General features: G+C 50.6%; 1 protein-coding gene across 1 annotated transcript in view; it reads right to left on the bottom strand.

Moving 5' to 3' along the window:
- Positions 1-23,219, bottom strand: part of Nos1 (nitric oxide synthase 1) — an 81,096-nt gene that overhangs the window by 28,751 nt on the left and 29,126 nt on the right. Inside the window, exons 4-16 of the mRNA XM_051176528.1 lie at positions 22,641-22,786; positions 21,973-22,135; positions 20,840-20,931; positions 18,477-18,618; positions 15,477-15,616; positions 13,783-13,957; positions 11,015-11,116; positions 9,166-9,360; positions 8,569-8,654; positions 6,555-6,699; positions 5,278-5,382; positions 3,967-4,025; positions 2,621-2,722 (exon numbers count right to left, since the gene is read on the bottom strand). Of these exons, the coding sequence (XP_051032485.1) occupies positions 2,621-2,722; positions 3,967-4,025; positions 5,278-5,382; positions 6,555-6,699; positions 8,569-8,654; positions 9,166-9,360; positions 11,015-11,116; positions 13,783-13,957; positions 15,477-15,616; positions 18,477-18,618; positions 20,840-20,931; positions 21,973-22,135; positions 22,641-22,786 (1,652 nt within the window). The remainder of the gene's footprint in view (positions 1-2,620; positions 2,723-3,966; positions 4,026-5,277; positions 5,383-6,554; positions 6,700-8,568; positions 8,655-9,165; positions 9,361-11,014; positions 11,117-13,782; positions 13,958-15,476; positions 15,617-18,476; positions 18,619-20,839; positions 20,932-21,972; positions 22,136-22,640; positions 22,787-23,219) is intronic.

Raw genomic sequence — 23,219 nt, 5'->3', positions numbered from 1 at the left:
GAATAAGGGGGAATTCTGTTAAAGCGAGGGTCAGTCCAGATGGGGCGGGGCCTGAGAGCCAACATTTCTGTCCCCAGACCTCACTGAGTAGCTGCAAACAAGATTGGTGCTCTCCAAGATGGCCCTGCAGCCACATAAACCCAAGGTTAATTAAAATGAACTACAATTAAAAACCAGATATCCAAGAAGAGAGGACTTGGTTAAATGTGGGATGCCCACAGTCGGTACCTAGAGGAGACCTTTTCAGACATAAAGGAAAATGAAGTCAGCTGGGCATGGTGGTGCACGCCTTAATCCCAGCACTTGGGGGACAGAGAGAGGTGGATCTCTCTGTGAGTTCAAGGCCAGCCTGGTCTATAGAGTGAGTTTCAGGACAGCTAGAGCTGTTACACAGAGAAACCCTGTCTCAAAAAACAAAACAAAAAAACCCAAAAAGTAAACAGAAGGAGGAGGAGGAAGAAGAGGAAGTCACATAATTTTCAGAAAATGGGGGCTGTGGTGATGGGTATGTAAGCCAATCCCAGAAAAATATCCTACGCTTTTTCTCATTTGCAGTTCCTAAATGTTATAGCAACACGTAACATCACATACGTGTACAAACGGCGAGAAAGCACAAGTGAATCTGGGTAGGGATACAGGGAGGGTGACGAAGTGGGTGAGGGGTGTGTGGGGAAATATGCTCAACCTACAATGTGTGCTTGTAGCAAAAATTTAAACCATCGGTTCCCCGTCTTTCATTCCAGGTGCTCAGTGGCCATCTGTTGCTGGTGGCTGCTTTGCAGCCAACATAGACAGATGACATCACTGCAGAAAGCCCCACAAGGCTGGCCTGTCCCTGCCAACACTTTCCTGCTGTGCAGTGCCATTCTTAGACATTCTAGGGCCACGAGACACATTTCCAGTAAAAGTGGAAATGGTTTTTGGCAATGACCTGAGGTATGCATGGACAATGTGTATTCGTGTGTGTATATATGTGCACATGGGTACACTTTGCACCCATGTAAGCATGTGTGTGTTCATGTATTCACGTGTGTGCACATGTGTGGGGGTTTATGTACTCTTGTGTGTGGAGACCAGAGGTCTTTGGGGGTCTTCCTCAGGTGCGGTCTACCTTGTGTTTTGAGACAGAATCTTTCATTGGCCTAGAGCACACCAAACAGGCTAGGCTAGCTAGCCAGAGTCCAGAACCTGGCTGTCCCTGTGCAGAGATTACTACCCGCCCCTTGTCTTGCTTGCCCTCTCTCTCTCTCTCTCTCTCTCTCTCTCTCTCTCTCTCTTCTTTCTCTCTCTCTCTTCTTTCTCCCTCCCCATCCTTTGCATCTCTGGAGACAGAGTCTTAGTATGAAGCCATGGCTGGCCTTGAACCCACGGACATCTCCTGCCTCTGTACTGGAATGAAAGGCATGTACCACCACACCTGGTCCCACCCCACCCAGCCCATGACTTTTTAGAATGTGTGTTCTGACGATGGAAGCTCAGGTTCTCACAGTAGAGAGACAGTTACTTCACACAGGCCCAGCACCTCCCCTGAGTTTCTGCAGCCAGGGAGGAGGTTCAAGGCCCAGGCCTCAGCACAAGAGGTTCAGGAACCCAAAACTGAAAGCAAAATTAGTTTCCATCAAGACCTTCATGTTTTTTAGACAAAACAGAAACAAGGGCTGGCAGCTGCTGCTCTGCCAGAGGATCTGAACTCAGTTTCCAGCACCCACCTGGAGGCTTACAACCACTATAACTCCAGCTCCAAGGGATATGCCTCCCCCTGCTGGCTTCTGTGGGTACTGCACATATTCACATAAAAATTAAAAAAACAAAACAACAACAACAAAAAACCCCAACTAAACAAACTTCCTAATACTAAACACAGGCAACCCTTTCCTTCCCAAACCCCCTAAACTAAGACAGAATTCCAATAAACACATCAGAATGCAAAAGGAGACACACACACACACACACACACACACACACACACACACACACACACAGAGAGAGAGAGAGAGAGAGAGAGAGAGAGAGAGAGAGAGAGAGAGAGAGATCAACAAAAAGAACATGCACATTCTGCCAGAGCATTTCTAGGCTGGATGCTTTTCAAAGTTTTTGTTCTAAGAAGGTTCTAAATACACGGATGTGTATTTTCTGCCCCCAAAATAGACTCACATTGAGTCACTTCTCCAAATCCGCCATGCAGCATACCAGGGGGGTGGTTGTGTGGTTAGCGGGGGAGGCACGATGGATGGTTGTGGGGTAAAAATATCAGCACGTGTACTGTATGAGGCTGGAGGTTTCTGCCATTGCCTTCCCTGTTGCTGATAATCCCTTCCACCCTCAGCCTCAGCCTCTACAGACTGGCAAGGCAGAGGTTTCTGCACATTTGGTTAATGAGAAGGGCCAAGGTCCACAGAGGTCAAGAGATTTGCTTAAGGTCCTAGAGTTAGTGGCAAGGCCTGGGTGAGAATGTAGGCCTATCTGCGACTCAAAGGTTCCAACACTGGGCATGCTTCATCTACTGTAACCATGCATGCACACACATACCAGCACACACACACACGCACACACACATGCACACACACCAGCACACACACATGCACACACACATGCACACACACGGATGGATGCTCTCTACCTGCGCTGGCTGTCACGCACAGCAACCAGACTGTGGGCTTCAGAGTCAGCACGGGATAGGGAAGGCCCTTTTCGGGGAAAGAAACGCAAGGGTTCCGGGTACCTAGAGGGGAGAATGGATGGTGCCCTATCTCTCCCGGAAGGAGGAGGGGAGAGGGGAGCTGCTGTGGATGGAAAGGAAAGGGATCGGGAGGTCGAGGGCCAAGATGCTGGCGCAGGTGGGGAGTAAGTGCTGACCGGAAGATGCTCATGGTTCTGTCCCCTGGGTACCCAGAACCTGGGTTTGGTCCTGTGTTCTCAGGATGAAGACCCACAGAGACTGTCTCCATATGTCTCTAAAGTTCATCCAACTAGGTACCACACACACACACACACACACATTCTTTCTCGTTTATTAATTTTCTTTTGAGACAGGGTTTCTCTATGTAGCCCTGGCTGCCCCGGAACTCACTCTGTAGACCAGGCTGGCCTTGAACTCACAGATCCACCTGCCTCTGCCTCCCAAGTGCTGGGATAAAAGGCGTGTGCCACCACCTCCCAGCTCACACACATTCTTTAGTCACTGGATCTGCTCTTTGGAGGCACCCCTGTATTGGTCTCCCTGGGGGGGGGGGTGGTTTCAGTGTGCATATGACCTATGTTCAGCACCTCATAGAAAGTTCTGGAGATTTGGAGCACAGATGTTTCCACCTTGTAAAATTCACTGAGGGGGAGTCAGTTTTATCCTTCCACCAACTGGGACCTGGGGATTGAACTTAGTTATCAAGGTTGGTGGCAAGCAACCCTTTCCGCACTAAGCCACCTTGCCAGCCCTGTAAAATGCCTTTAGAACTAAGCCCCATGTGAGATGTAACTACTTCAACAATGTGTATGAAATCACAGGCATCTATCTGCCTTATATCATATTTACTTTTTGAACTTGACCTCGACGTTAGTTGCATAATCACTCTGAGCCTTGGATGGAAGATTCTAAGGAGAAAGTGGCTCCCACTGACTTCCAGTGTGAGTTCCAAAGGTTCTTGTTATGAATAAGAAGCAAAGTTTGCACAGTGCATGCACCTAATCTTTCCCGAGACTCTCCCGCCTTTTCGGTTTATGTAATTCTTACCAATCAGCAAGTCAAGGTAGACATTCTAATTCCTGCTTGTTAGCAAAATGGGAGGCACAGAGGACAGGGGTGCTGAGCCAGAGACACATCAGCCACACTGAAGCCCAGACCACCAGCTAAAACCAATCTCCAAAGGCTGTCAACCATAGCCTGGCCCTCACATGAACTCTAGCTATCAAGACATATGGTTCGGTGGTTCCCAAGAGCAGCATGTGACATCAGAGGGGACGTTCACTTACTTCCTTTCCTCCTGCACAGAGTTGGGGTGCCTCATCTCCATCAGAGCACAGCCGAATTTCTAGACGTCAAAACAAATGAAGAACATCTTAGTGGGTGGGCACAGGGTCTGGGGCCTTAGCTGGTAAAAGAGAAGCCTGAAGCCTGATGGATAGGTGGGTGTAAGGGATATCCAGGGTCTGAGGTGGGCGGCAATGCACATGCTACACGTTCAATGTACGTGTGGGGGTAGGATGGTCATTTAAAGCACAGGTGTGAACTCTCCACCCCAGTGTGCAAGCACAGGTGTGAACTCTCCACCCCAGTGTGCAAGCACAGGTGTGAACACTCGACCCCAGTGTGCAAGCACAGGTGTGAACTCTCCACCCCAGTGTGCAAGCACAGGTGTGAACTCTCCACCCCAGTGTGCAAGCACAGGTGTGAACTCTCCACCCCAGTGTGCAAGCACAGGTGTGAACTCTCCACCCCAGTGTGCAAGCACAGGTGTGAACTCTCCACCCCAGTGTGCAAGCACAGGTGTGAACTCTCCACCCCAGTGTGCAAGCACAGGTGTGAACTCTCCACCCCAGTGTGCAAGCACAGGTGTGAACTCTCCACCCCAGTGTGCAAGCACAGGTGTGAACTCTCCACCCCAGTGTGCAAGCACAGGTGTGAACTCTCCACCCCAGTGTGCAAGCACAGGTGTGAACTCTACATCCCCAAGTGTGCAAGCACAGGTGTGAACTCTACATCCCCCAGTGTGCAAGCACAGGTGTGAACTCTACATCCCCCAGTGTGCAAGCACAGGTGTGAACTCTCCACCCCAGTGTGCAAGCACAGGTGTGAACTCTCCACCCCAGTGTGCAAGCACAGGTGTGAACTCTCCACCCCAGTGTGCAAGCACAGGTGTGAACTCTCCACCCCAGTGTGCAAGCACAGGTGTGAACTCTCCACCCCAGTGTGCAAGCACAGGTGTGAACTCTACATCCCCCAGTGTGCAAGCACAGGTGTGAACTCTCCACCCCAGTGTGCAAGCACAGGTGTGAACTCTACATCCCATCATAAACTATTGTGGTCTTTATAAGTACTACCCCAAACTCAGAACCAAAGAACCTAAACACGCAGCTCACTGCAGGGACTGTTTAGCCAAGGGTCACTGCTAGACAAAACTTGGTATTGTCCCATTTGCTCAAGCTGGATCAAATCAAAGTCTTGGCTTTGGGGCTGGGGAGGGAGGATTTACTTCTGAGTGGCAGCTGTGGGGGAGGGTCCCAGCTGTGGCTATTTCCTCTGGGGGCTGGGGCCCCATGCTAGGGCGGGGCATTCCCTCTCACCTCCCCATTCTCAGGGGGGTCTCCATTGCCAAAGGTGCTGGTGACCACCAAGACCAGGGCTTCGTGCTCCAGGTGCACAATGTCGTACTCCTCCATGGACATTGCCTAGGTGGGCAGGGACATGGGAGAGGGGAGAAGAGGTGAGTGGTGACAGGGAGAGATGAAAAAGTCGCAGGGACAGAGGATGTATGGAGCAGGAAGGTGAGCCATTCTGAGCGTTCTGGATGGTTAGGACTCAGTGGGCCCATGTGGGTAGCATTAAGGACATTTTCTATGGCCACTGTATCCTGGAGGGCTATGGGAACCTGGGCTCCGGTCCAGTGAAGTAGTTTAACAAGTGGCTCTTTATGAAGATCCCTGAACTTTTTCTTCTTTGCTTGCATATTTGTGTGGTGTGAATGTATGCACGTGTGTGTGCGCGCGTGCGTGTGTGCGCGAGTGTGTGTGTGTGTGCACATGTGTGTGCGTATGCATGTGAAGGTCAGAGGTCAACATTGGGGGTCTTCCTCCATTGCTCTTCACCTCATTTTCTGTGTCAGGGTCTCTCAATTGAGCCCAGAGATCACTGATTTGTCTAGTCTAGCCAGCCAGCTTGTTCTAGGGCTACAGGCAGGCCACCACACACCTGGCATTGACATTTGGGTGCTGGGCATCCAAACTCCAATCATCATGCTTGGATGACAAGTGCTTTAGTGGCTGAGCCATGTGCCCAACCCCATGTCCTCTGATATTTCATGAGTTTGGAGTTCCAACCAGTTAGGCTGGGCACGATCTGGTACCACCTAAATAGTTTCGCCCAGTCTTTTTTCTAATCCAGTGCCCCAAAGGACCTGAGCCCCCGCAGGCTGAGGCGTGCACCATAGGAGGACCTGCTACTGTGGCCTAGCATTACTGCACACTTCTCAGAGAACATTCTAAGGAACCCCAGTCTCCCCAGATGCTCCACGAGGACCAGGGATATTGTTTGGGTCAGATATGTTTGGGAAATACATACAGTTTATAGTTTCCCAAATTATGATGGGTGTTGATTGATTAAAAGCTCGGAAAAGTCCTGATATATCCAATGGAACTATAGCTATTGAGATTTCTCACATTGAGCCCTAGCCAGATAGGCTCTAATCAACCCATTCACAGTTTGCTCTAGAGATGGGGGTTTTTCTTGTGGACTGGACTCTTGGAGGATCCATGGGAGACTATATGTCTATGTCTGATATGTATGCAAATACATGTATTATTTGCCATGAAGGTCCAGGGAGCTTATACAAGCCCTTGCTCACCTTGGCATCAAAGGCGTGCTTGAAGATCTCACACAGGGTCTTGGCATAGGCTTGAGATTTGCCTGTCTCCGTGGCATAGAGAATGGTTGCTTTGACCCTCTTGGCCATGGCCTGCCCCATCAGCTTGGCTGAGAACTTGACAGCTCTTCGAGGCAGCAGGTAGAGAGAAAAATCAGGAACAGAGAGAGGATACATATGAGACTTAGGGGGACCCTAGAGACACACAGCACCCCAGAGTTCAGAGACCACGTTGACTTGTACATTATCTCCCCAGAGCAACAAGTTCTGAGGTCCAAGGTTGGCAACATGGCTGTTGTTGGATGATGGTTCTAGTCCCTGAGAACCTTGCCATCAATAAGCTCCCAGCCCTGAATTAGAGGAGCTCTAGAGATTTTGAGAAAAGAATGTATCTCATTTATTTAGTGTGTGTGCACCAGTAGCCATGTACCTCTGCCTCAGCCCAGGCATGGAGGTCAAAGGTCAGCCTGCCAAATTGGTCCTCTCCTTCCATCATGTAGATCCTGGGATTCAGACCCAGAACCTCAGGCTTGGCAGCAAGTGCCTTCATCCCCTAGTCATCTCCCTGGTCTGATGTCAGTGTCTTATTTTTTTCAAGACAGGGTTTCTCTATAGCTTTGGAGCCTGTCCTAGAACTCAAGCTATAGACCAGGTTGGCCTCAAACTCACAGAGATCCACCTGCCTCTGCCTCCCCAGTGCTGGGAAGACTGCTTGATTTACAAACATACTCCCAGCCGAGCTTCCAAGTGCAGCTTGGTGCCTGGGAGTATAGATATCAAATGTCTCCCCCAAAGAAACTGTGTTTGGGGAGATACTGTGCCTAAGCTGGGAGGAGTTTGATATCAGTTGGAGAACTTTAAGTTGGGGGGGTGTGCTGACTGGGTAGGGGCAGGCACGGGGAGGGGGGTAAGAAGGGACAGGAGTGGCTGTCCGACTGTACCCGGCTGAAACTGAAACCTTGTTCTAACTGGGAATCTCCTAGAAGACAAATTCCTAGATCTCTCTCTCTCCCACCTGAGGCTTATTGAAGTTCATCATTTTATAGAATTAGGGAAACCACCCACGCTTCGGGAAGGCTTTGAGCTCAGGGGGAGGAGGGAGAGGAATAAAAGGTCCCTGAAGGGCTCCCCCGGAAGGCTGGGAGCATGGAGAACATGTATCATTAACCCACAGGGTCTCCACCCTGAACTTAATAACAGTGTTTCTTCCAGCCGCCTTTCCCTCCTGGATCCTGTAGGAAGAAGCTGTAGACGAAGGCTCTCCCGAGACGGTTCGGGGTGCTCTGGAGGAGGCTGCTGGGGAGCCCTTACTGGCTGGAGGTTGCAGCAGGGAGGCAGGGGAAGACAGAAGAGAGGGAAGTGGGGTGGAGGGAGAGAGACTGGGAATGTCCACCAGGTCCAAGTTCGTGGGACCCAGTGCTGCAAGGTGGACAGTTGGAGCCCTGCCTCTGGGGTTCCTAGTATAAATGGTACCTGGAGGCCACACATGAGAGTTCTAGAACCTGGGGGATGAACACAAGCTAGCTTAGCTAGTGTCACTGTCTTCTTTCTGCGAACACCCAATGGGGTTTTCCTTCTTGGGACAGAGAGTTGTTGACTCATTAAGTCATCTTATACGCGTACCATATACGCCAGCTTGACTCTGGGTTGAAGGTGATTCCTTAGTGGACTTACTCCATAGCCTCCTGGTCTTCCTTTCAACTCAGTTAGACATCATTATTATAATTATAATAGTTGATAATAATAATTATAATAATTATTACTAACTTAAAAAAATAGCATCTTCCAGGTGGTGGTGGTGCATGCCTTCTGTCCCAGCTCCCGGGAGGCAGAGGCAGGCGGGTCTCTGAGTTTGAGGCCAGCTGGTCTACAGAGTGAGTTCCAGGACAGCCAGAGTTACACAGAGAGACCCTGTCACAGGGCACAGCCCCAGCCTAGCTCCAGGCACTCCTAGCCTGTGGACAGACCCTGCCATCCTGCATTGCGGGACACTCACTCTGCCAATTTCTTGAAGCCAATCGCTCTCCGCTTCGTGGGGGTCCCATTAGTTCCCTTCCACACATGGGTGTTCCATGGGTCAGGCTGGGAAGAGAAGCAAAGACACCAATCACAGCCTGGGAAATTCAGTCCCACCTGGAGATGCCCAGGGCAGGTAGGGATGCCCAACCCTCAGCCCTACAAGGTAGGAGGAATTCATCCAAGGATGGCCACAGATGTCCCTGTACAAGGCGATAGGCACAGCCTCCCCGCACTGCTCTGCCAGCCCTCCCGATTCAGTCCAGGTTCCTTCAGATACTGTTTGAGATAGGATCTGGCTATGAAGCTCAGGCTGGCTGCAAACTTGTCAGCCTTCTGCTTCAGTCTCGTGAGTGCTGAGATTCTAGGTGTGCCCCCCTCCCACGTGTCCAACTCAAACTCCCTGGATAGGTACTTCCTCTTCCTGAATACACATTTCCTATCTCCGTTAAGTCTGTCGGGCTACTGGACATATGTGTGTCCACAGCTCTGACTCTGATAGAGATTGGGAAAACTTGGTCCAGGGCAGTGTGGGTCTCGGTGCAGAGGGGGAACCCAGGGCAGTGTGGGGCAGGACCTGGTATTCGAAGGACGGGGTGAGTCGATAGTTGAGCATCTCCTGGTGGAAGACAGGGGTGATGCTGCCCGACATGGGGGGCACAATCCACACCCAGTCTGCGGGGCAGCCCCCTCTGCAGCGGTATTCATTTTCCATGTGTTTGATGAAGGACTCGGTGGCAGAGTGGTGGTCAACGATGGTCACCTTGTCACTCTGCAGGAGGAGAGAGGACAAGGAGTCAGGTGTTTGGGCACCTTCTCTAAGGAGTCTGCCAAAGGGCGGCCTCGGGACGAGTCTTCTTAGTTCTTTAAGTCTAATTGTACAGGACAAGGGTTCTTCTTGGTGCTAGTGTGCCCGCAAGACAAGGCCTTCCTTGTTAATCATGTCCATTTTCCCTCCCACCGTTCTTTAACCAGGGGGCGGAGCCTCGGGGGCGGAGCCTCGGGGGCGGAGCCTCGGGGGCGGAGCCTCGGGGGCGGAGCCTCGGGGGCGGAGCCTCGGGGGCGGAGCCTCGGGGGCGGAGCCTCGGGGGCGGAGCCTCGGGGGCGGAGCCTCGGGGGCGGAGCCTCGGGGGCGGAGCCTCAGGCGGGAGCTGGACTCTCAGATCCTTGCTTCCTTTGTGTCTGCTTACTTAGCTCGTGTTTCACGTCTCTCCTGTAACTATTTATCCCTGCGAAATAAAATCCTCTCAACACAGCTTTAAGGAGTGAGTTTGAGCTAATTAGAGATCAAAGGAGTAAGCCAGCATGGAGGTGGGTGGACCGGGGTCTGGTACAGGCTGGGGCTGGCGGGCACGGATTCACAGTTGTCTAAGAGACTGCCCTGAGTCCCACCTCTCCTATGTCCTGAGTGTCCCCACCAGGGCCTGAGTCCTGATCATTTCCGCAGCTCCTTAGTTCTCCCTGGGAGGTGGCCTTTTGCCCCGATACCCCTACAGACCTCTGCACCAGGGTGTTCTGTGAGGTGCCTGCTCTATTGTTGTCCACCCAGGCTCTGAATGCATGTGCTTGTCCTCTGTCTACTCAGACTGAGGCCACTGTCACTCCCAGGACAGGGCTGACCTCAAGTCCCGAAAGCGGCAGCTGAGACCCCAGTTAGTGTCTGTCCAGTCGGAAGAACTTGCTCCGCCTTGTACTCAAATGCAGCGCATTCTGGATGGTATACTTCCCACCATCTTACTCTAACCCTTGTTGGGGCAGGGAGCTATGTGTCTGAGAGTGGGGTTGTGTGTTGTCCCCATGATGTGAATGTCCGAGACTCTAAGAGATGACAAAGCATGGAGACATGACCATCAAACCGTAGACTCTCGAGTATAAGTCCAGGGTTCCCTCCCATTTCTCTGTAGCAAATGTCTACCCCGCCAAGGTCCACAAGACACGAAGGCATTGGACAGGAAATAGGTCACTCGGACAGATGGGAGCCCCCTGAAGGTGATTTTTTTTGTATGTGTATGTATTCAAGTGAGTAGGAAGGTGCATGTTCATGGAGGTCAGAGGGGAACTTTGGATGTCATTCTTCAGATGTCTGCTTGAGACTGTGTCTCTCCTTGGCCTGGAACTTCACCAAGCTGGGCTAAGGTGGATGGCCAGCGAGGAGCCAGGAACTCACCTGTCTCTGTTTCCTGTCTCAGCATTGCTGGGTTTACGGACATTCATCCCCTCCCTCTGGCTCTCTACATGGGATCTGGGGGTTGGCTTCAGGATCCAATGCTTATGAGGCCAGCACTTTACTAGACTGTCTAAGCCATGTCTCCAGCATCCGAAGGTGGGTCTTGTTGGTAGAACCCTTGACCCTCTGTTCAGAGTCTCTAGAAAGTGTATTCCCTCTCTCCTTTGAGGCTTGAGCTTGGCGCTGAGCCCTAGGGTACCTGGAAGCTATAGAGCACGGCAATGTTGATCTCCACCAGTGCCTGGTCCTTCCACAGGGAGGATGTCTTCCTCATGTCCAAGTCCATCTTCTTGGCCACTTCCTAGGAGGGTGAAGAAAACACAGACTCACAGGTGGGCTAACACTAAATTTCAAAGGCAGCTGTGTTGTGAGTGGAGCTCTTTTTGTTTTGTTTTGTTTTTCTGAGACAGGGTTTCTCTGTGTTGTTTTGCAGCCTATCCTGGAACTCGATGTGTAGGCCAGGCTGGCCTTGAACTCAGAGATCCGCCTGCCTCTGCCTCCTGAGTGCTGGGATTAAAGGCCTGTGCCACCAACGCCTGGCTGTGAGTGGAGGTCTTAGTTATCAATCTGTTAAGTCACTCATGGGCTGCCTGACTCGCTCACAGGTTCCAAAGATTTGCTATTGACAACTCAGGTGGTAACTAAAGAGTCATGGTTGGCCTTTTAGCCACCAAACTCATGTGCCAGTCAGTGGAGGAGACTGTGTTAATGATTGAGACTCAGAGAGCCAGGAGCCAGCTGCTTTCTAATGCCAACAATGCTCTGGCAAAATAACTTGAAAGAAATACATCCTGGCATTAATATTTGACATAACAGGAGTGAACACCCTGGTCACAGGGGCAGAGGCCCGAGGCAGATTCCTTAATTAAAGTCATGCCTTTCCCTTCCTTTGTCAAGGCTAGTTGCTGGTGGGAGCCCGGGTCTCATTACTACCCTCAGATGCCACCATCCCTCAATATGGGCAAATTGCTCTCCTGCCCCGGCTGACATTGTAACCAGCAGCTGGAATTGAAGGGCCAGGGTGGAAGGTTCTCTCACTTAAGTCCTGAGGTGACTTGGAGAGCAGATCGCAGACTCATTAATTCACTGTCCGAGGTGAAGGCTCTCTGTTTAGTCTGGAGCAGAATTGGGGACATTTCTGCAGAAAGTGAATGATTCCAACACGTCTAATGCCCCTGTGAATTTCTGAGGCAGGGGAGGACACACACAGCCGGGGCACTGGGCAGCATTACTTTGGTTAAAAGAATAAAAATGTGTTGAAAGATTCCCTTTACAACGTGAAGAAAAACCAAAGCCAAACTAAGAAGATGTCGTTGAATTAGGATGTGGACTAACGGGCATTTTTTTTTTTTCTCTTTCCTGCCAGAGGTTTGTATATGCTAGTATGCATCTAGTGGAATCTTAACAGGAACTTTAAAAATGCTGATGCCCGGGCCACATCCCAGACTGATGGCGTCAGAGTCCCATGGCTGGGGCCCTGCCACCATGAAACACTCTAGGTGCCCCCCAGCAAGGCTGACAACTATTTTCCATAATGACACTAGTGAATATTGCTTTGTTCTTCATGTTTTTGAAACAGGATCTCACATAGCCCAGGCTGGCCTGGAACTTGCCAGGTAGCAGAGGACATCCCTGAACTCCAGACCCTCCATCCTACCTCCTGAGTACAGGATTACAGGCAGGGGCAACCATGCCTGTTGGTGAGAGAGGGTTTTAACATCATAACCCTGAGTTCCAATCTCCTGATAAACTGTGTGATCCAAGCTCAGCCTTGCTGTTCAGTTTCTCTGTAACCTCTTCGGAAACAAGTTGTAAATTGTTGTTAGGACATTGCTGGCAAATAAAATACAACAACAACAACAACAACAACAACAACAACAAATACAAAAGAGGGCTGAGGCCCTAGCTCAGTGGTAGAGAGCTTTGCCTAATGTGCTCAAGGACCCCAGTTTAACCCCCAGCATCGTAGAAGCAGACAGAAAAACAAAGCCAAACAAACTCAAGGAACCAAGAGCCGTGAACACACACACCGACCCTGTATACCAGGTGCTGCTCTTCTGGTCAGACTACCCTGGACCAAAATATCAAAAAGAACTACATCTGTACAAAGTGTATGAAACCATTTCAACTGTCACCATTCCTTGAACTGTAGAGTGACAGCCATTTATACAGTACCTATTCTGCATCTACAATCACATGTACAATCATACAATCATAGAAGGTTCAAATACATAGAAGGCTCAGTGTAAATACCACAGCATTTTATGTATGGGACTGGAGCATCTGAGGTTGTGTGTGTGTGTGTGTGTGTGTGTGTGTGTGTGTGTGTGTGTACGCGCACACACACAGGTCTGTTTTCGTATTGGTGTATATATGTGCATACATGTATGTGGGTGCCCATGCATATTTATTCATGTAGAGGCCAAAGAGCATCCTCAGGTGCCTGTGTTGTTCTTCAGGGGCCACCTGTCCTGTCTTCTAAGGCAGGCTTTCACGGTGGCCTGGAACTTACCATGTTCTAGGTTATCTGGCCAGAGAGTCCAAGAAACCCACCTGTTCCTACTGTCCTGGGTTTGGGGTTACAGGCGCCTGGTCTTGCTACCAAGCCTGGATTTTAAAATGTGAGTTCTGGTGATTGAACTCAGGGTCTCATGCTTCAGGTGGGAAGCACGCCACTAACTGAGTTATCTCCCTGCCCATCTGCACATATTCATAGCTGAAAGGGTCCAGGGACTCCTCTGTGGGTGTGTCAAGGAAGGGCTGTGTGTGCAAGGAACTTGCACAGTTGTTCATTGTGGTGGTGGTGGCTGTGCTGTTTGCTACTTCAACCACGGCTAGGAACGACATAGGTGCGTGTAGCATTTCTAGAAGATTCATCAGGATTGCAGATCTGTCTCACCCCTGTCCAATTTCCCAGCCCCAAAGCTGCTGAGCAGCGTGCATTGTTCCTGCATCGAGGGACCTCACCTCCAGGATGTTGTATCGAGAGTTGTCACAGTAGTCACGGACACCGATCTCTGTGCCCATGTACCAGCCACTAAAGGGGCAGGCGCTGAACTCCAGGCCCCCAATCTCCAGCAGCATGTTGGACACAGCAGGGAGGCCATACCATTTGAGTCCCAGGTCTTTAAACCAGTCAAACCTGCAGAGAGCAAACGGCCCCCAGTCAGTATGCAGCGGGGTCTCCTGGGCACACTGGTGCATCCTCCTCAGGCTGGGGATGTTTCAGGCCCAGTACCGGCGGGGACCATGCACAAAACCTGATTACTGGTATCTCTGTAACTCCTCTTTCCTGCGCCTTCACCTTTAAATCTGTGCTTGATTCCAAGCTTGCTTGGAATGTTTCTTGCTCTGGGAAACCTTCCCAATGTCCAGCTGGGTCTAGGTGACCTCGCATTTTTAGGAACTGAGTATTTTAGTATTTGCTTTCCTATGGTTTTCCCCTCTTTGTCACAAACCTCAGAGGCAGGGACACAGTGGGCCCCTAAGCTAGTGCCATGTCTGGCTTGAACAGGCCCAGAAATGAACGTAAGCCAAGTGCACCTAGGCCTCTGGGGTGTTCTGAGGGATCAGGAACCCCAGGGCAGGTGTTCCTGTCCACGGAGGTCTCAGGCAGGGCGGGTGGGGTGCTGGTGCCAGGTGTAACATGGCAGGTCCTACAGAGACTTAGCCAACAAGACCGGCACTGCTATTTGTATATGGGATATTTTAAATGAATCCACACTTATTATTATTTTTTAATAGACAGGCTCCCTCTTGTGTGACTCACCTATCATCACTCACATCAGGTCTGAGCTGAATCCTGGTTTTATTTTAAAAGTGGAGATATAGTCCACCACAGATTAAAAATAATTAACTTGATTCTTAAGATCTATCTTGCACATTACTTTCGTTTCTTAGCAGCTTCCCTTGGGTTTGGTCCCAGTCTAGCACCTCATGATGGCTTTCCCCCCTGCATTTTTATAACTGCATGGATTTATTTGTGTGTGCGTGCACACGCAGGCTCTAGAGGATAGGTTACAGCGGTCAGCTCTGTCTTCCACTGTGCGGGACACCCAAAAGTCAGTTCTCGGTAGCAGGCTCCCTTCTCGGCTCAGCTCTCTCACCAACCTAACACGGCCTTTACTCTTTCTGTCTGTTTGTTTCAAGACAAGGTTCCTCTGTGTAGCTTTGGAGCCTGTCATAGAACTAGCTCTTGTAGACCAGGCTGGCCTCGAACTCACAGGGATCTGCCTGCCTCTGCCTCCCAAGTGCTGGGAGTAAAGGCGTGCGCCACCACCATCCCCCCGGCATGTCCTTTACTATTAAAGTGCCCATTCCACCTGTTCTCTGATCACCCAGGATTAGTCATTGCATACAGCTTCTTCCACTGAATACCTGTGTCCATAGCAAGACGGGAAGTGTGTCTACCCTTGTGACCCTCAAGGGCTGGACAAAGGGCAGGTCATGAGGTTGCTTAGGAGTAGATGCGTCTGATAGCTCAGGCTGGTTCTGAGGGATGCTGTGTCCCAGCCTGGTAGCCAGCATGGGATCCAGGACCCTCCTGCTATCTGTTGAAGCTAGGGAGAATGTGGGGTGGGGAGGGGGCAGGATGGGGGATAGGGGTAGGGAAGGAAGTGGACAGAGGTCATCAGGAAATCCCCCAGGGTAGTTCCTCTTACTTGGGGTGTCTGATGGGCACTTCCAGCACCAGCTCTGGGGGGATCTGGAAGAGCTCAGGGTCATTGCCATTGGCCTGGAGCAGGAGCGGCAGGATGTCGAACCGGCCTCGTGGTGCTTTCCAGCCCTGCTGTATACAGATCTACAAACAGAGTCCCCTGTCACACCTCTGCCCCAGCCCCTCCAGACACAGCAGGCTCAGGGGCTGGGGCAAGCAGAGGTCCTCACGCAAGCTCCCTGAGTGCTTAAGGCAATAAATAATAAAAGCCTCCTTAACAAGCTCTGTCTGACCTCACCATGGAACCAGGGCAGCTTCTCCAGGGGACACAGGTCAGCTCTCTCCAGAAAGGCTCTCCTGCGCCAGCTGGGTATACCGAGGGGATGAGGGCTGGGTCTGACTAACTGCGCATCCCCCAGGGCTAGCTTTTATGTGTGGTGTTAAGTGCAGCAGGATGCAAGGGAAGTGTCCAATGCTATGCCTCACTGTAGAAGACACCTGCACAGCTGTCCACAGCACAGCGAGACACAGGGGTTAAGCCTCACTAAAAAGAAAAACCCAAGAAACGCAGCTCATGTCATTAGCATACTCATTTAAGCTGAATTTTAGATCCAGCAATGTACTGCATACGAATAATAATTCATTAATAATGGATTAAGATCTTAATCAGACATTTGACACTAAAATTAAATTAAACACCTGTTCATTTTCTAAATCTATTAAATCTATGTTTATAGAATATAATAAAGTACACTAAATATCAATATTAATTTACTAATTGTATGCATTTTTATTATTTGAATTTTAAGTTCTCTTTCTGTGGTGTGCGTATATTATGTACGTGTTTATGTGTGTAGGCTGACAACCTTATTTTATTGAGAGAGTCTTTTTTAAGAAAACCATTATTCTTATTAATAATTTTATTTTATATGTGTGGGTGATCTGCTTGGATGTATGTCTGTGTTACAGGTACATCCCTGGTGCATGTCGGGGGAGGGCAGAAAGGGGCATTAGATTTCCTCCAGTTGGAGTTATAGACAGTTGTGAGTCACCATGTCGGTGCAGAGAATAGAACCTGGGTCCTATGGGAGAGCCACCAGTGCTGTTAACCATAGAGCCCCGTCTCCAGCCTTGGCGGTCTCACTCACTATGTAGCCCTGACTGTCCTGGAACTCACTGTGTAGACCAGGTTAGCTCAGAACCCAGAGATCTGTCTGCCTCTGACTCCAGAGTGCTGGGATAGAAGGTCTGTGCTGCCATGCTGGTCCCTACCACGGGTTTTGAGACACGGTCTCTGACTACACCTGGAGCGGCCATATCAGCGTCTGTCCAGCAGGACCCTCCTGTCTCCAGCTCCTCTGTGCGGGGACTACAGGCTTATGTTGTTGTGTCCAGCTTTTTATGTGGGCGCTCGGGATCCCAGTTCAGACCCTCAAGCCTGTGCAGCGAGCCATCCACCTGCTGAGCCCCCTCTCCAGCCCTATTTTTGTTTTGAGACAGTCTCACTGTGCTGTCCTCAAACTCACACACCTTCCACGTTAGTCTCCAGAGTGCTGGAAGTACAGGTGTACGCCACCATGATGCCCAAGGAATGACAAAATTGTTGAAGTGAGTATAATTAAATATGATATTTGGTAGTAAAATTAAATATATTTAAACCACAAAGTTTCCTAATTTATCCCTATGCTAATTTGCTCTACCCTACTACTATAATTTCAAAATACACTCTACTATTAATGATCCATTTCCCTGTTTGTTTGTTTCTTCTGTAGTCATCTTGGTTGTGGCCAGCTGTGTAGCACACTTGTAGCCACACGCATGCACAGTCACCATCAGGAACACGAAGGGCTCCATATAACAATGTGGTCAGCTTTGGGATGTTTCTGTGTGTCGTGTGCGTGGAAGCCGAAGTCCTACATCTTGGCTTCAGGATGTGCGCATCCTGGTCAGGGACTGTACTGGACACAGATAAGGAAGAAGACTGGGCACACGGTCATGTTCAGCTAAGCGGGAGCCAAGGTCAGCGAAGTACATGCTTAGCAGTTAGCACTCAGCCAAGTAGAACGGAGTCTGGGGAGTCTGGCCCAGGCTCTGAGTGCACAGGTGTGGCTCCTGGTTGCCCTGGTTACAGCTAGTTCTCAGGGTGATCTCATTTCAATGAGAAAAGCTGTATGCATATGCACAGGGGTGGGGGGAAAGCAGGGCGTGTAGAGTTGAGTAAAGGGGAACCTGGGTGTTGGCCTCTGTCTGCTGTGTATGCCAGTGGGCACAGTCTATTTGATAGTGTCTATTCTCTGAACCGGGTGTCATCATGTCCACCAGGAAGGGATCCTGGGAAGGGAGTCAGGCAGTTTTGGTTCTCTTGGTAGCTTTTGTCAGTTTTGGTCCCCAGCACTGTGGTGTACAGTAGCCTGGGAGAGTCACGCCCACTGCAGGAAGGATTGACTAGTCTTCAAGACAGCATTTCTCAGGGTCACCCTGGCTGTCCTGGAATTCACTTTGGAGACCAGGCTGGCCTCAAACTCACAGAGAGCCCCTGCCTCTGCCTCCCAAGGGATGGGATTAAAGGCGCAGGCCGCCACACCTGGCTCAAACTATTGATCAGTACATGAAGAAGCCATGCATATCAGTTCAGGTAAGGTGGCCAGGGATGTGTCTTCTCTGGACAACATTTCTCCAGGTGGGAGGCTGGGAGACCTTCCCTAGGGTCCTAGACATGTCATTACTCATTCAATAGTTCAGGACAAGTTCCTGGGCATTGACCAGTCTATTCAACTCTGACAGAAGCTTCTGTGGGAGGGCTGTGCCCATGAAGGGGCCAGATGCCTGCGATGGCGCCAGAGGAATGACGTTGAGGGTGGTCACGTGCAAGAGCAGGTCTGAGGAGTGGGTCCTGCATTCCTTGCTGGCTGGCCCCTCCGGGATACAAACGTTAAAGTGGGAAAGCATGGGGGGGGGGGACTGAGAGTCCATCCAGAGATGGGCTCGGTGCATCTACGCTCACCTCTGTAAATTGCACGTTCGCAGGGTCCCCCAAAGTAGAGCCATCTGGTTGCTTGTAGCCGGCATAGCGGATGAGCTGTGAGTTCCACACTCGGAAGTCATGCTTGCCGTCAGTCCTCTGAGGGAATATAGTGATGGCCGACCTTGGGAGAGGGGAAAGGACACAGTCACCAGGATGGGAGTTTTCCCTTTGGAGGATACAGTGACAAAGCTTTGGGATCAGATGTTCAGGTCCCTAGCTGTGGGAAGGAGTTGAGTTACCAGCCGCTACAACAAAACCCATGGTCTGTGCGAGGTGGAAGGCAGGAAACACACATCCTGACCTTGAAGTTGTCATCCTCCTGCCTCAGCCTCCCGAGGGCTGGAATGAGTAGTAGGTACCACCACACACTGCAGGGCATATGCTGTCCTGTCTGAATGTCATGTTCTACACTTCACCTGAAATCCCTCTCTGCTGTCACATCCAAGAGTCAATTTCCGTAAACAGCATCTGAGATGGAGTCGGCTGGACCCCGTTTCTGAGCACATTTCATAGGTCTTACTCTCCCGGCAAGTGAATGCAGCATTTGCTACTGCAGGCCATGATGCCACTGATGCGGGAAGATGAGGATTGAGTCTGGGTTGCAGGCAATTCATGGAGCCAAAGCCGACGCTCCGCATCTCTCCCTGAAGATCTCAGCAACACATGGGAGAAAAGCGAGCCGCCTTCCCTCTGGCATGAGGACACATGGCTATGTCTACAGGGTGGCCACCAGCCAGAGCCTGTTTGTATGCACGTATACATTTATGAAGCCTGTTTATAAACAGCAGAGCTCACATCATGAATGGGGTGTGATACTCACTTTCCATGTGCCAACTGAGGTGGAGGGAGATGGGAAGCGTGGCCACGCCTCCTCGACTGCTTCTTTGGAGTTACCTGAGGGCCTGAAGGCCCGAGCTGTTGAGTCACTCACTCAGGCACAAACTATTTCTGCTTGGTGCTATACATCCTCCTATATCTGTCTAGTTTTTAGAGCAGGATTTAAATCTTAAGAAAACAATCCTAAGTGATAATTTTAATTAGCTCTCAGTGAAGTCCCTCTCATTGAACACGGCAGAGGTGTACTGCCGAGTGTGGGGTGACGCCTTCCTCTTGCTGGCTCACAGACCCTTTGAGAACCACCAGAATAGCTCTGAAGCAACTTGAGGCCTTAGCCTTGGTAAGGCCTGCCATCATTCAGGGTTTAGAATATACTGAAAGCTTCTCTCTCCTCTTTCTCCCCCCCCCCCCCCGTGTCTCTCTCTCTCTCTCTCTCTGTGTATGTGTGCGTGCGCACGCATGTATACGGAGACCAGAGGCCCATCCTGCTTTCTGAGACATGGTCTCTCAATCGTCATGGAGCTCACTGACTGTGCTAGGCTGGCTGGACAACAAGCCTCAAGAATCCCCCATCCCCATTTCCCCAGAACTGGGATTGCAAGCATGTACTACAACACCCGGCTTTTAAAGACATGGGGTCTGGATTCGAACTCAGACTCCACGATTGTGCAGCATGGACACCTCACCAACTGAGCAATCCTCTCTAGCCACTTGCTGGAAAGTTCTTTGATGTTTTCTCAGGGTGATGTTACTTAGCGAAGAGCCCTAGATATGAATCCCTTACATACAAATTATTTCTTTCTCGACTGGTGGCTTAGGCGGCAAGGAAATCCACGCCTGAGGGAGATGAGCCCCCTCTGTATGAGCTCGGGGCAGCCCAGGGTGGGAGTTCATGGGAATATCCCTGAAATAGCTTCGGGTGTTTCTGAGGCGGGACTGATTCTCAGCAGCTGGGAACAGATGTCACCAGCAGGATTGACAAATGCAGCCAGCTGTGTGAGAATGCGCCCCATCTGTGAGGGAGCAGCTGAGGCCAGGGTGGGAATCACAGACCAAGGTACCTCTCTGGCTCAGCTGGTTCCTGTAGGCTGTATTCTTTGTCCAAGAGTCCAAGGCGGGGCTAGATGGGGCAGAGCTGGAAGGTACAGTGTCCCATAGAATGGGGGGCAGTTACAGGCAGCAGGGTGGGCTACTGTGAGAGCAGCTCTACTTGGAAATGGGAGTTTGTTTATTTATTTGTTTTTTTCTTTCTAGGAATCCTAACTGGCTTCCTGTCCTCTCTGTGGGTGGCAGAGAATAACAGTCCAGTGTTACTCTGGGGGGGGGGTTGTTCTTTCCAGCAGAGGAGGGGTAGGGGATAAGAATGCCAGGCTATTTCTGCCAGCTGGGTCACCCACCCCCCAGGAGGGGACAGCCTTTTCCCCTGGCAGCTGAGGCTGTCCAGACCTAGGACTCCTTGCTGCAGGGACATGACCCACCACGCCCCACCCAGCAGGACAACTCACCTGAGGTTCCCTTTGTTGGTGGCATACTTGACGTGGTTGCAGATGTAGTTGAACATGCCGTGCGCTGTGGTACAGTCTCTGGCATCAAACACCTGCAAAAAAGGGCGTGGTGGGATTTCTGGCTGCCTCCTCTCTCCCTGGCAGCCCCAGGGCAGACTTCCTCTCTAGGGGACCCTGAACTCACTGCAGCTGCACCCTCCTCTTAGACAGCCAGCCTCTCCCCCCCATTCTTGAGGTCCAGGCTGTATAACTGTGTATTGCTTTTTGTTGTTTTTTTTTTCTATGGGATATAAGGAAATATCCCCAGAAGTATGCATGGAGGGCAAATCAGTAGGAGAGTGGGGTGGTGAAGAGAGTAGTCCGCTCTTACAGGATGGTTATATTTCCTGTGGGGTCAGCAGGCATTTAAAACAACAAGCCAAAAAAATATAAATAAATAAATAAACAAATCAAGCAATCTAGAACAGAAGGTGGAGGTGGGTGCTCACGAGACTCCAGTCTGTCCCCAGGAGCTACTGGCAGCTGATGGCTTCTCACTTATTTAGGTGACACAGCACTGGAAAGCTGACCATGCTCCAGTGAGTAACCCCACACCCCAGCTCGTGCCAGAAGCCCAAATCAAATCAGTGGGTCACGGAACATAGAAATAAAATGTAGGTCATAGAAGTAGAAGAGGAGCAGCTGGGAACGGGAAGGGGACGAGAGCAGGGAGCAGGGAGTGAACATGATCAAAATACGTTATGAGGTGAAATGCCATGTGGGACCGTCAGTACGCATAATATATGGTAACACAGTCCATTGAGCAGAAAGTCTCGATCCTACAACCCAATCCACTTGTAACATTAAAATACTCCCCGGGGCAGACTCAAACCAGGCACACAGAATGAACACCTGAAGGCAGGTGCAAGAAAAAGGGAGTGGCGGGGTCTTCGGCAAAAGGGACAGCAAAAGGGAGTGGCGGAGTCTTCTGCAAAAGGGACAGCAAAAGGGAGTGGCGGGGTCTTTGGCAAACAGGACAGCCTGAATCCTACCGGGAGGCATGGCGATTTCATTCAATGAAGAGTAGGGTTCTGATAGCTCCACCTGCCCCCTTGGCTTGTTCCCTCCCAGAGGGTCTGCCTGTCACCACCCACCTGCAGCTTGGACCACTGGATCCTGCCCACGCATCGAGAGGCATTCCGCCAGGCATGCTTGGCACCATAGATGAGCTCCGTATCCTTGAGCTGGTAGGTGCTGGTGCTTTCGATTTCCCTGTTCACTTCCTCCAGCCTGTCCATGTGGGCCTTGGAGCCAAACCTAAGGGAGGGGGCAGAGAAGGGGCCGCAGTGTGATGGCTTGGAAGTGTTCTTTGTGTGTGTATGTGTGTCTGTGCACGTGCGAGTATATATGCGTGTGTGCATGCATGTGTGTGTCTGTGTGTGTGTATGCACATGTGTATGTGTGTGTGCATTCGAGTGTGCATGCATGCATGTGTGTGTACATGTTAAAGGCTTGAAGCTCTGTGCTACTAACGGGTGAAGAAGCCTTTATGAGTGCAGAACAGTGAGGGTCTCCCTCAGTCTCTCTTTCTTATTCTTTGAGGCGAGGCCTCTCATTGAATGTGGAGCTCATCGATTTTTCGAGGTTGGTGGTTCAGTGAGCTCCAGGGACCCACCTGTCTCCGCTCCCCCAGCAGTAGAATTGCGGACACACACCAAATATGCTGTTTTCACAAGGGTGCTAGGCATCTGAAGTCAGGTCCTCACACTCACATGCTGAGCATTTTCCCCACAGGCCCAACCGCCCAGGTCCCCGTACTTGCCTTTTGATGGATGAGTAGTATTGGTCAAGAAATTCTTTGGCTAGTGGGAAGAGCTGGTCCTTTGTGCGGACATCTTCTGGCTTCCGAGTGTGTTGGGATGGCAGCATGACAGAGCCCATGCAGATGTGCTCTGTGCACCCCGTTTCCTGGGGGTAGGAGGGAGGTGAATGAGTGTCTGGCTTCTGGCCATCATGATTGACAGGTGTCATGACTGAGGACCGGACCCCGGGCTCACAGTGTCGGACTGACTAGGCCTTCCATTCCAAAGGGATTTCCCAAGTCAGCTTCAAATCATTGTTGGACATGATTGATTATAGCCCCTGAGGAGTGGCGGCTTGGTTTTAAGCTTCCCAAGGTGTTTGCACTAGTCAGTTAGGGAAGGGGCTGTCACTGAGACACACAACCACTGGTGCAAACTTGTGTCTGTCTGCCTCTGACATCTCTACCTGTATCCTCTCTCTGTCAATCATCTATCCATCTATTACCTATCTACCTATAATCTATATATTATCTACCTATCATCTAATGATTATCATCTACTAATTATCATCTATCAACATATTTATATATTATCTATCA

Source organism: Phodopus roborovskii, unplaced genomic scaffold, assembly GCF_943737965.1.
Source record: "Phodopus roborovskii unplaced genomic scaffold, PHOROB, whole genome shotgun sequence".
NCBI lineage: Eukaryota > Metazoa > Chordata > Mammalia > Rodentia > Cricetidae > Phodopus > Phodopus roborovskii.
The sequence above is the reverse complement of the archived record's forward strand: the minus strand, read 5'-3'. Positions and strand labels throughout refer to the sequence as shown.